This window comes from Ranitomeya variabilis, chromosome 4 (genome assembly GCF_051348905.1).
Source record: "Ranitomeya variabilis isolate aRanVar5 chromosome 4, aRanVar5.hap1, whole genome shotgun sequence".
NCBI classification, from domain to species: domain Eukaryota; kingdom Metazoa; phylum Chordata; class Amphibia; order Anura; family Dendrobatidae; genus Ranitomeya; species Ranitomeya variabilis.
The window spans coordinates 232,699,191-232,710,325 of record NC_135235.1 but is presented as its reverse complement, the minus strand read 5'-3'; the positions used below and the strand labels follow the sequence as shown (position 1 = coordinate 232,710,325).

Here is an 11,135-nt window from a genome sequence, read left to right as displayed (position 1 = left end):
TAGTGCTCCTTTACAGTAGTGATGCCTCCTTACTGCCCTCCTACAGTAGTGATGCCTCCTTACTGCCCCCTACAGTAGTGATGCCTCCTTACTGCCCTCCTACAGTACTGATGCCTCCTTACTGCCCTCCTACAGTAGTGATGCCTCCTTAGTGTCTCCTACAGTAGTAATGCCTCTTTAGTGCCCGTTCACAGTAGTGGGGCCGCCTCTGTACCCACTTAAAGTCTTAGCTCTTTTTAGTACCCAGCACACAGTAAGGAGGCTTGCTAAGAATCCTGGGGTTTAGGCCAATGATGCTGATAACCTGAGGAGCAGATTACGACCACTGAGTGGTGACATCTGGACATACAGACACCAACATCTTGTGATAGAGCCAAGATCAAATTAAAGGAAGGAAATATCTGTATATTGTTTAGTGTTCTCTTCTGTTTCAGATATGGAGTCTCTATCTCTTATGAAGTTTCGCCTGTGGGCTGTATTACTTTGTGGTAAGACTTAAAATGGCATTTAATAAATTCCTATAAATTACACAGCTGTATTCCTAACATGAAACTGAGCAAACTCTCTAGTTATCCAGGATATTATAGATGTTACTTTCTAGTAAAGAAATTTGTTTTCTAATTTCATGTAATGATTGTGTCTACCACTAGACGGTGTATTAGAGAATTATTATTTATGTGCACCACTGATCTGTGCACTGTACTGATCATTATCATATTCTTGTTAACAGCGCACCATGTGGTGTGGAGGGGTATTACACGACACTGTTTGGAAAGTTGTAAAGTTCTACTGTGTAGACACATGTCCTTAAAATCTCACATATCATCCTATAATGTTCATGAAAAGGACGGCAAATCTCCTATGAAGTGGATGGCAATCATCCCATATTAGGAGAAATATTCAGCATTATCTATAGCCATGTTCCATCTTCCACCCATATCTACAGCCATCACTCAGCCATATCTACAGCCATCACCCAGCCATGTCTACAGTCATCACGCAACCATGTCTACAGCCATCACTCAGCCATATCTACAGCCACTACTCACCCAAGTCTCCAGACATCATTCACCCATATCTAAATTCATTACCCAGTCATATGTACAACCATCATCCAACCAGATGAAATACCACTTTATCACATTAAAAAAACAACAGCCCTTTGAGTTGGTGAATACTCCGAGTCCTCCTGCATCCCCCGCTCCTGAAATGCAATAAAATTGCAGATGTGTTTTCTATCTGTGAATTTTCCTCATCCAATTTAAATGTGTGTGGGAAATCTGCAAATAAAATGTATATATATATACCCCAAGAGAAACTGACATATTTCAGGTTTCAAAAGTCACATCACAGAACAGCTTACGGCAGCACAAAAAGAACAGAGGGTGAGAGATTCAGAGAATCCCATACACTTTGCTGAAACTGTAAGACGCTGCATTTTCACACACAAAAGTACAAACCAGAAAAACGCATCAAATACTTGGCACGGAAAATCAGGTGTGGGAGCAGAGCGGAATGCCAAAAAGAAAACATAGGAAGCATTTGCTCTCATTCACACTGAGCTTTTTCCAGAATAGGAAACGTCATGTACAAGTTCTCACACAGATATGGGGACGGATCAATAAAAAATGTTAGGGGAAAATAAAATAAAAGCGAAAAAGCAAACATTCTCCGTGACTGGATGGGGTTAATGTTAAAACGACCATAAATACAGGTAACTAACATTCAATGTATTTCATTGTGAGTCCAAAATATAGAGAAGAAAAAAAAATTCATCAATATTTGCGTTATTTTTCCATCTATTTTCCATCTATCTGTTTCGGACTATAAGACATTAAACCTGCTTCAAATAAAACTTTTATTCTATAATCGTGCACAAACTTTGTCTGTTGGTAATTTATCAGTAAAACTGAAGACTTTGGGGCAGATGAAGTAATGTGTGCTATTCATTCTCCAGGATTGGGTCTACTAGTGGGATTCAAAGGAACGGCAGGACAGGGACCACCACGTAAGTCCTTAAAAGTTTAGTTTTGTAATAAAAATGTCCCCCATGCAGCCACATCAATGAATAAATATACATAATACTACTGCTGAAGACAAAAAAGGCAAAAAAATGAAAAAAAAAACCAAAACAACAAACATTAGTCGGTCATTAACATCCATTCAGGCCTGGTCGAGGATATCCTTCACCATGGCCTGTAAAGGGTCAGACTTCGGGCAACTTTATGTTACAAAAGTGTTCAGGGTGGACATTCCCTCTAAGGTGTGGCCTTTCGGATTAGAGGAGTCTATGATGTCAGACTTTCTGTGCTGAATTTAGATAAAAAATGTAATTCTATGAAAAAAGGGCCTGAACTGTAAATCTAACTGTAAGTTTCATTTATAGCAGTCAGAAGTATCATCATAAATGGACTAGAATTTACCACCGTGTTTTTGCAGCCAGCAAAAGGCAGCGCAAACGCTACATTGAAACTCATACTTCCTAGACGGTGTCCATCTTCCACCTCGATATCCACGACCATGAATAATTCTGATAACAAGAAGGAGGTCACACTTAAGAAAGGAGAACCAGTGACATTCGAGTACCCAAATCTCCAGCAGATTATAGGATCAGGGATATCTTCCAGTAGCATGATCATTAAAGCCAGTGATGACATCACCATGATGTCCTACATCTTTGAAGGAACCAGTGGAGACGTTGCTTTGCATTACTCGGTTGACCAGTGGGGAACTAAATACACCATATTCACCCCGACTGATGGACCTTCAAAACACTATGCACAATTTGCTGTTGTTGTCCATGACATTTCAACTACAATTACCATGGTCTTCAGTGGAACTGTATATTACAACGGGAAGAATTATAATAAGGGTGACACCATGACCGTGAATCTGGAGCCGTTCCAGTTCATGCAGCTGCAAAGTAAAGATGACCTCTCTGGAACCGAGGTGACCTCTCAACATCCGGTTGCCATCCTATCTGGCCATTCATGTGTTTCTGGTGTTGGAGGTTGCAGCCTTGTTTATGAACAGCTCCTACCACAAAAAAATTGGGGAAAGTCCTACTTTGTCTCAGTCCCGTCCTTCTTATCTAGCGACAGCCAAGTTTATGTCTTGGCATCTAAACCCACTTATCTGGAGTACCAGTCAGGTGAAGAAAAGCTGACGACCAACCTAGAAGCAGGAAAACCGATGAAGTTTAAGGTCTCTGCGTCCAAAACCTTACCCATCCACAGCACAGAGAATATTCAGGTTTTTCTTTATGGCTTTAGTGGCAATTTTAAAGGCAAACCCTTCGGAACTTTCCTGACCAAAATCCCAGATACTGAATCGTTCTTCCATAATTACAGCCTCATTGGACAGAAGGGATTCGCCAATAATTTGGCCATTATCACAGCGAAGGCCTCAAGTGTATCTGGATTCTTGTTTAATGGGAAACCTCTACAAAATGCCAAATGGAAGGCAATCCCTAACTCTGAGTACGTCTCGTCAGAAATTAATTATGGTGGAGGCTTCAGTTCCAACACAATGCAAAATCCCATAGCACCTTTCAGTCTGCTAACTACTGGTTACTCTGAGGGCATGGCGTATGGCACAGTGGCAGCGGGAATACAAGGTATGTATGTCATATTCTTCAGTATATCTCATCTATTGTGTCTGGCGTTTGGACATGTTTGACTATTTTTGACTTTTTCTTTCCAGCTCCGGTGTGTTCACTACTCGATTCAATTGGTAATTCCACATCTACACAACAAGAAATATTTGTAATAAGTGAAAAGAAAAATACTTGTGAATTATCACCAACTAAATGGTCCATAACGAGCTCGATTAAAGCAAGTTGTCTCTGGTTTCCATCATGTAACAATTATCTTTCTCCCCCACACATCTGACTCTGTTGTCAGTAGCTCGTCCCTTCCTTACATATAGAGATCTGATGATTTTGAAGTCATCATGAAGGTTTACCATCAATAACAAACCAATCAGCTCTTGTATGTCATTATATCACCAGACATATGAATATTGGACAATGGTTAGGAAGGAACCTCTGTACAGAGGATCGTCCACCCCGAGTAAAAGGTCCCTAATGGGTTTCATCACCAAGCCATTTTTCCCTATTCATGGGCAAATGTGTTTTCCCTTTTTCATACATGAGATTTTAAGAATTTAATTTGTTTTTCTCAAACTTTTTATGCCATTTTGAACTTGCCAATGTCAATATCCGAGAGTAACATTTACATGACACAATATTAAGGATTAGCTATGTGCGGATCTGGCAAAATTTGAATTCACCAGATTTTGTGGATTTTCCTGGGAAATTCGATTTGTTCAAAGTTATTCTCCGCGAATTGAATGCCCATGATTATGATATGGAGTCTCTCCAGATTGCAGAAAATAATAAATAAAATACGTAAAAAGTAAAAAAAAGTATATATATATATAAATGTATGCTCACCTGACTGCTCACCTCTCCGGCCCTTCGGCTCCTGTGCTCCATCAGTCTAGCCCGGGATTTCAGTCCTAGTTGCGGTAATATGATTATGTAACAAAGACCAGACAGTAGACAATGAGGAGCAGCGGGTCCGGAGAGGTGATTGGTAAGGTAAGTATAAGGATTAATTTTTACTCTTTTGATGGCCCTCTACAGTTCAGCAAAATGGAGGCCTGCTGACTTGGCACATCAATAAATCCGCACAGAAGCAAATTATAGAAAAAAAATCACATTTTAACAAATGTAGATTTTTCTGGAATTCAATTCCACTCTAATATATTTGCTCATCTATACCGGGGATGTCTCATTTTGGAATCTAGAGGCCAAAAATGTAGGGTGCCGATGAGCTGTCATGGCGGCTCACGACATGTTGACAGTCTCCGTCGCTGTCGTCATGCTACTCCGGTGAAACCTTTCATTTGAACCATATACTACAATACCATGGCATATCAGTATACAGGACAAGCAATGAAAATGTCACCGATTATGTCCTTTTACAGAACAAAAAATATATAAAAAAGGTTAAAAAAAATCAATTTTAAAATTTTTTAGAAATACAAAAGTTTAAATCACCCAATTTTCCTCATTTAAAAATAAACAAAATAAAAAAAATTGGTATTTCCACATTCATAAAGTCCAAGCTATTCAAATATTAAATTAACTACCCCTACAATAAAAGCAGGAAAGAGAAAAATTGAAATATCGAAACCACTTGTAATATTGATAGTACTAAGTTAATTAAATTATTCTTGTCAGCAGAAAGTTTATAAATTTGGTAATAATCCTTATTTTTATTAGGGATTGAACAATTTTTATTTATTTTTTAGGAATTGGTCTACCGGTGATCGGGTAAGGAATCGCAGAAGAGGTGTAAATGAGTAAGTCTACAAAAATATAATATTGTAATGTTTAAATAATATCCTTCTCTAAAAAATCGGCATATTTTTTAAATGCAAACAGATCACTCCTCCTTTCCCTGTTTAGATTCTTCTTATTGGCATGTAAGGAGTTAAACTGCTTTGATGGTAGTTTTCCCCTCTCTCACTGTTTGTGGGCACTTGTCAGCTCACAACCTGCTGTTGTGTCGGCTGTTGCCAGCTGACACAGCCAGCCTCTGCTGTACCGAGCTGACTAGGCTTTGAGCTGCTTCCATACTCTCACACCGGTCAGAAAAGGGCTCTGAAGACAAAATTGTGTTCAGGGTGGACAATCCCTCTAAGTTATGGCCAGTTTGGATTAGTGATGACTATGGTGTCAGAAGTTAGTCAGAAAATGGAATCTGAATGTTCCTGGTCAAAATATAGTTACAGTGAGGGCTTCAGCTCCAACAACATGCAACATCCCACAACACTAGAGATGAATGGATTAGACAAAATTCGAGTTCTCGTGTTCGCACAGATTTTCCCGGGAAATTCAAATTTAATGTCCATTGTTATGTTCTGAGGTCTTTCTACAGATACATGAGCATAATAAATGTAATAGGTAGAAAATCAAGAAAATCGTTATTAGCACCTCACCACTGACCTCTCCGCTCCTCATTGTCACCCTTCCAGTCCTCGCTTCATCTTCAGGTTACCACTACTGGAACTGAAATCCCCAGTCCCTTTACACTAGGCCAGGACTTCTGGGTTTGATTACACCTGGGAGGGTTTTGCACAAGCATATGAAAGATCATGGCTTCAAAATGTCAAGGCATGTGCCACGACCTTGCACGCACATGGTCAGAAATCTCCTTGGTCCACTCAAACCAGGAAGCCTCAGCCCAGTGTGGAAGGATCAGGTACTTCAATGCAAGCGGTGGTGATTGGAATATGTGACAAGGACGTGACAGATGATGGAGAGGAGTGAAGGGGCTCGAGCAGAGAGAGGTGAATGGTGAAGTTTGGGTGGATTTTTAAGGTTTTGAAACAAGTCAGCAAGTGGACACTGTCTCTTTGAGTCCGCTCAAAACCAAATGACAAAAAATTAGCATTTTGGCAAAATTGGATTTTTGTAAAAATTAAGTAAAATTCAATTCCACTCAAATTTATTGGGTCATCTCTGTAGAAGACCTTTTGGCCTCTTGACTTTTGGGTACTCAATGTATGTGGTCTATGGGTCAGTGGTATTGGGGTATGAAAGGTGTACATGTCATATTCTTCAGTATTTCACATCTATGGTTTTTTGACTTTGTCGTAAAGAAATAATTAAAATCCTTAGACATCTCCACACAAGGGAGAAAAAGAGCTTATACTCTAACCAGTCACCTTCACATAACCGCCTCTATGTAGCTGATCTCCTCTTTTGGAAACAGGTTATTAAGGAAAATCCTAATGGCAAACAGACATCAGTCCAATCAATTTTAATGCACAGGTACAGTATGTAGAGAAGGGCAGGTTTACGACTGGTAGATAAGAGCTAAACATAAAACATAAAATCTCTCAGTGTGCTTTATATAAATCACGAAGTGAGGTTTTTATGAACTTCATCAATATAATAGATAGGAAAGTCATATTTTCAGAAATGTGCTGAAATGGCAAACGCAAAGCATGGTTTCACGCCATGGAACAATGGTTGGCATGCTGCCAACTGGATATCGGCCAGATAGAGGAGAATATGTATGCCATGTCTCCTATCTATGAACAGATAAAATGAAGAAAAAAAATATGACGGTAATGTCTCCTGCAGGGGACCATCAGGAGCTGAGATATGCTAATAGTTGAGAATTTTCTAATTTCTTAAGATTAAGACACATCCTATTGTTCGCTTAAGTCCAGCCATGTTATGTCAACAGAGGGGAGGTGTTTGAGTGTCATTTGTGCTAATAAAAAGTAAAGGAAAATTAACATCTGTATTCAATGCCGGAAGATACATTGCTGTGGAGGTTTGACTCACGTTTCACTGGACATTTCTCAATACAAGAGCTTCCCTTCGCTAAGCTCTGAGCCATTTTTGTGTCCAGCGTTTAGCAAGTTTCTTTTGTTATTCGATTTTATTTTATGCAATTGTATATGCTGTATTATTTTGTCCCCTATGTAAAATCTTTTGTATACTTTTATAAACACTGCCTATCTTTCTGGATTAAAAAGAAAATGTAATAGCTCTGATCCTCTTGCTCTGTAAACCGCACTTTCTAAGAACCCAAAATAACAAAAAAATATTTGAAGGAACTGAAAATAACATACTTGTATCTTACCATCAACTACACCGTCCATAGCTCACTCCAATACAACAAGTTGATTGTTTCTGCTTTACTATCATGTAACAATTATCTTTTTTTGTCACCTCCTTCCCCACACATCTGACATTTTTACTGGTTGCTCATCCTCCTTTCCATGTAGAGATCTGCTGACATCTATTGATTTTAAAGTCATCATGAAGGATACGACCAATGATAAATCAATCAACTCGTGTTTGTTGTTTTATCTTAAGACACATTTACTGTATGTTGGACAATGATTAGGAACAAACTTTTGTACAGATGATTGTCCTCCCTGTGTAAAAGTTTCTTAACCAGTTTAAAACTGAGTTTTTTTTCACCTATTTGTGACCAGGCAAACTTTTGTCTTCTTTTTTCAAACATTAAAATTTACAACCTGCAGCATGGCAGACACCAGCTTTATCAACCAAAAGAAAAAAACGCCCTTAAAAATATCTTTAATATATCATCATTAAAATGTAGTAATATAGAAAAACTATAGAAAATAATAACTACCAACACCAAAACTCTTGAGTGTGGGCAGGGTATTGCTCCAGCCAGATTGCAACAGGAACTCTTTTACTAAAGAAATATATTCCTGACTAAATCCCTATTAATACTTCTAATGTACTGAAGACCTTCCTGGCAGTGGAGGTTGGCACCCTAAAATTCGATTTGGCGCCCCTACTCAACGTCGGCTGTCCCTTCTGGCCCTAGTCGGACCCTGACATCTACCCACGCCCACACCCCAACGCCATACACACAACAAAAAAACCTAGGTCACGCTGTGAAATGGGAAAAAATACATAAATGAAATTTTTTTTTTTATTAATATAAAAAAATAAGGCACAAGATGTGTCACTGCACTGGCTATAGTATTTGTACAGAATATTGCACAGCACAGTGCAGTATGCCCTCTGATACCCTTCTATACACATTAAAGGCCAGAAATGTGACCTATACTATTCTTGTGTATTATATATGTATCTATAATATGTAAAGCACAGAAAACAACAATAAATGTAGGGCAGAAGGTAACAAGGCCTTTCACAACTTAGTAGTTAGAGACCACGATGGTATATAACGTACTCTTGTGCATATAAATTATTCTGCTGCCATTATTAGTTGCACAACAGACTTGCCATGACCCAAAGACATAGCAGACATGAACAACAGCTTCACATAAATGAGAGATTTCGCTGGTTTCTCATAACCACCGTGCTACAGATTGGCACATATTTTAAACAAAAATCCTGCCAGGGAATAGCAAACACAGGCTGCTGTAGCCGCAACAAGTTGCTTCACCAAATGTATATAGCATATGTCCCGGTACAGGGGCTCTTCAGGGGACCATTTGGGAACCAGCCACGATGGCTTCAGAATGGAAGGGAATAGCTGGAAATGATCATGCTTTCGTTATAAACTCAAATACCGTAGTATATCTAAATAATTACCATTTTAAGGGGCTTAGGTAGATCCATGCCGTAATTGGCTCATGCACCGGCGCTGCTAATATATTCAACACATTTATCTGTGTCTTGTAGTGAGACGCACGCCGTCTCATACTCCAAACCTCGCTTTGTGTATTACTTCCGGTGACGCGTACCACACAATAACGTGGAGAGCATATGCGTAGCAAAAAGGTGGACATGCGCAATGTATCATAGTTGGTGAGGCACTTCCGGTATCGCGCCCCGCCTCCCCGTGGGACGCAAAGTGCATCTCAGGGATCTGGTCATGCGCAGAGTAACAGACTCCTGGAGCGCTCGCCCACCTAGGTGATGTAACTCAAGAAACGCCTCCCAGAGCTAGATTTATGTTCAAGCCCTGATGTGAGGCTTGGTGTATAACTGCCGTGCAGCCATAGGTCTCCATAGAAAAGGACACAAGCTTTAATAGTGATCCACAGGCTTCTTTGGTAATGATAGAAGGATTTTCTTTGCCTAAGGATCTCAGCAGCATTCTTCTTCTTAACAGGCATATTGTACTGGTACACACAGATATTTCTCTATATACTGGTACATCTCTATATATTTGTAGACGTAATAAAATAAAATTCAAATCCTTATGTTTATTAAAAGGTTACCAATAAATAACTTTTGAAAAATAAACATCACAAATCCATAAATAAAACAGACGTATTTAGTATCTCAATTACTATGACAAAATGTGTAATACATTGAACATTTTATTTATGGTGATTGATGAACAGTGTGATTGTTTGTTCATTTTTATTAAGTAAATGAAAAAAAAATCAATGTAATGGCTAATTACATGCAAAACGGCCCCTAGAACATGGTAGCTTAGCTTGCAAAAAAAAAAAAAAAGAAGAGTAAGACATCATATAGTAGTGAGGCTTCCATGAAAAAGTTATAGTTGTTGCAACTAAGAATAGATGAAGAAAAATAATGTCTAGTTGTTTAAACAAATGCATCACAAAATGTCACTGTGCACATGTGTGAGTTGTGTATGTGCATATCTTATATATTATTAACCCCTTCTCTGTCCCGCAGGTTCTGTGCCGATAAATTACATTACTGTGATTCCTGGAAGACGCCAAGATAATGGAGGAAAGATGTCACCGGAAATAAACAGCGCGCACAGAAATCCGAGGGTCTTCTATATTCACTTACAGAAATTTACTTCAAAAAATATTATAATAAATCATCTTTTCTTTCTTTCTAAATCTGCAATAATGACTCATTAGGTGAAATTGATTAATGCAAACATCTGATTAGACCTGGAAGTGAGATTATAATTTCCAGGATAATAATAGTAAAGAATTATTATAATGTACGGTGACGGATGCAGCAAATATTATAATCTGCTTATACAATAATAAACCATCCAGCTCAGCTGTGTTGTGTGCAGTAATTACTTCCACAACTAGGAGGCAATGCCATTATGGACTGCACTATACATGTAGTACAAGTGTTAGGATTCTCCTGCTGCTTTGGATAGATCCCAAGCATTGCCTGGTGCTGTGGTCTCCCATTCAGCTCCAGCCAAGGTGGGTGCTGCTCAGCACAGACATCAGTCCCAGTGTCTTGCTCAGGCTCATGTTCTTCACTTGGTTGCTGCTGGCTCTCCAGCCAAGTCTATAGGAATCAGTGATGTTCTGGTGCAGCCCTGAGCTCCACACTCTAAGTCCACACTTAGTCTTGAGATCACCATACTGAGCATGTCCCTGATGTGGCATCTTCTCATTGGTGGTCAGACGTCAGCTGCTCTGGTGATGTGGCAGCCCCTGATTGGCCCGCGGGCGATGTGACGGCTTGCTTGGGCGTGAGTATTTGGGGTGGATCCTTGCATTTGAAAGGCGCTCAGTGGTGCACGCCATTGCGCTAGTATTATGAATGTTATTACGAATGAGTGTGGACACTCTACCATTCTGTCTGCGTGTTGTGTGATTCTGTCTAAGTTCTGGGACTCTACACGATGGCAGGCAGAGAGCGTCAGTGGGGGCAA

The 11,135-nt window shown here is 39.4% G+C and overlaps 1 protein-coding gene across 1 annotated transcript; it reads left to right on the top strand.

Moving 5' to 3' along the window:
* The first annotated feature begins 437 nt into the window (after window positions 1-437).
* On the top strand, window positions 438-10,521 carry LOC143768748 (IgGFc-binding protein-like). The gene is made up of 6 exons (XM_077257398.1): window positions 438-488; window positions 1,958-2,008; window positions 2,387-3,616; window positions 3,703-3,732; window positions 5,317-5,367; window positions 10,181-10,521. The coding sequence occupies exons 1-5, from the start codon at window positions 455-457 to the stop codon at window positions 5,340-5,342; spliced, it is 1,371 nt and encodes a 456-aa protein (XP_077113513.1). The 5' UTR covers window positions 438-454; the 3' UTR covers window positions 5,343-5,367; window positions 10,181-10,521.
* Window positions 10,522-11,135: the final 614 nt, after the last annotated feature.

Coding starts and splice junctions, on each gene's coding strand:
- LOC143768748 (XM_077257398.1), top strand. CDS start 455: ATGAAGTTTCGCCTGTGGGCTGTATTACTTTGTG. Junction 489..1,957: donor GTGGGCTGTATTACTTTGTG/GTAAGACTTAAA, acceptor TTCATTCTCCAG/GATTGGGTCTACTAGTGGGA. Junction 2,009..2,386: donor GGCAGGACAGGGACCACCAC/GTAAGTCCTTAA, acceptor TTTCATTTATAG/CAGTCAGAAGTATCATCATA.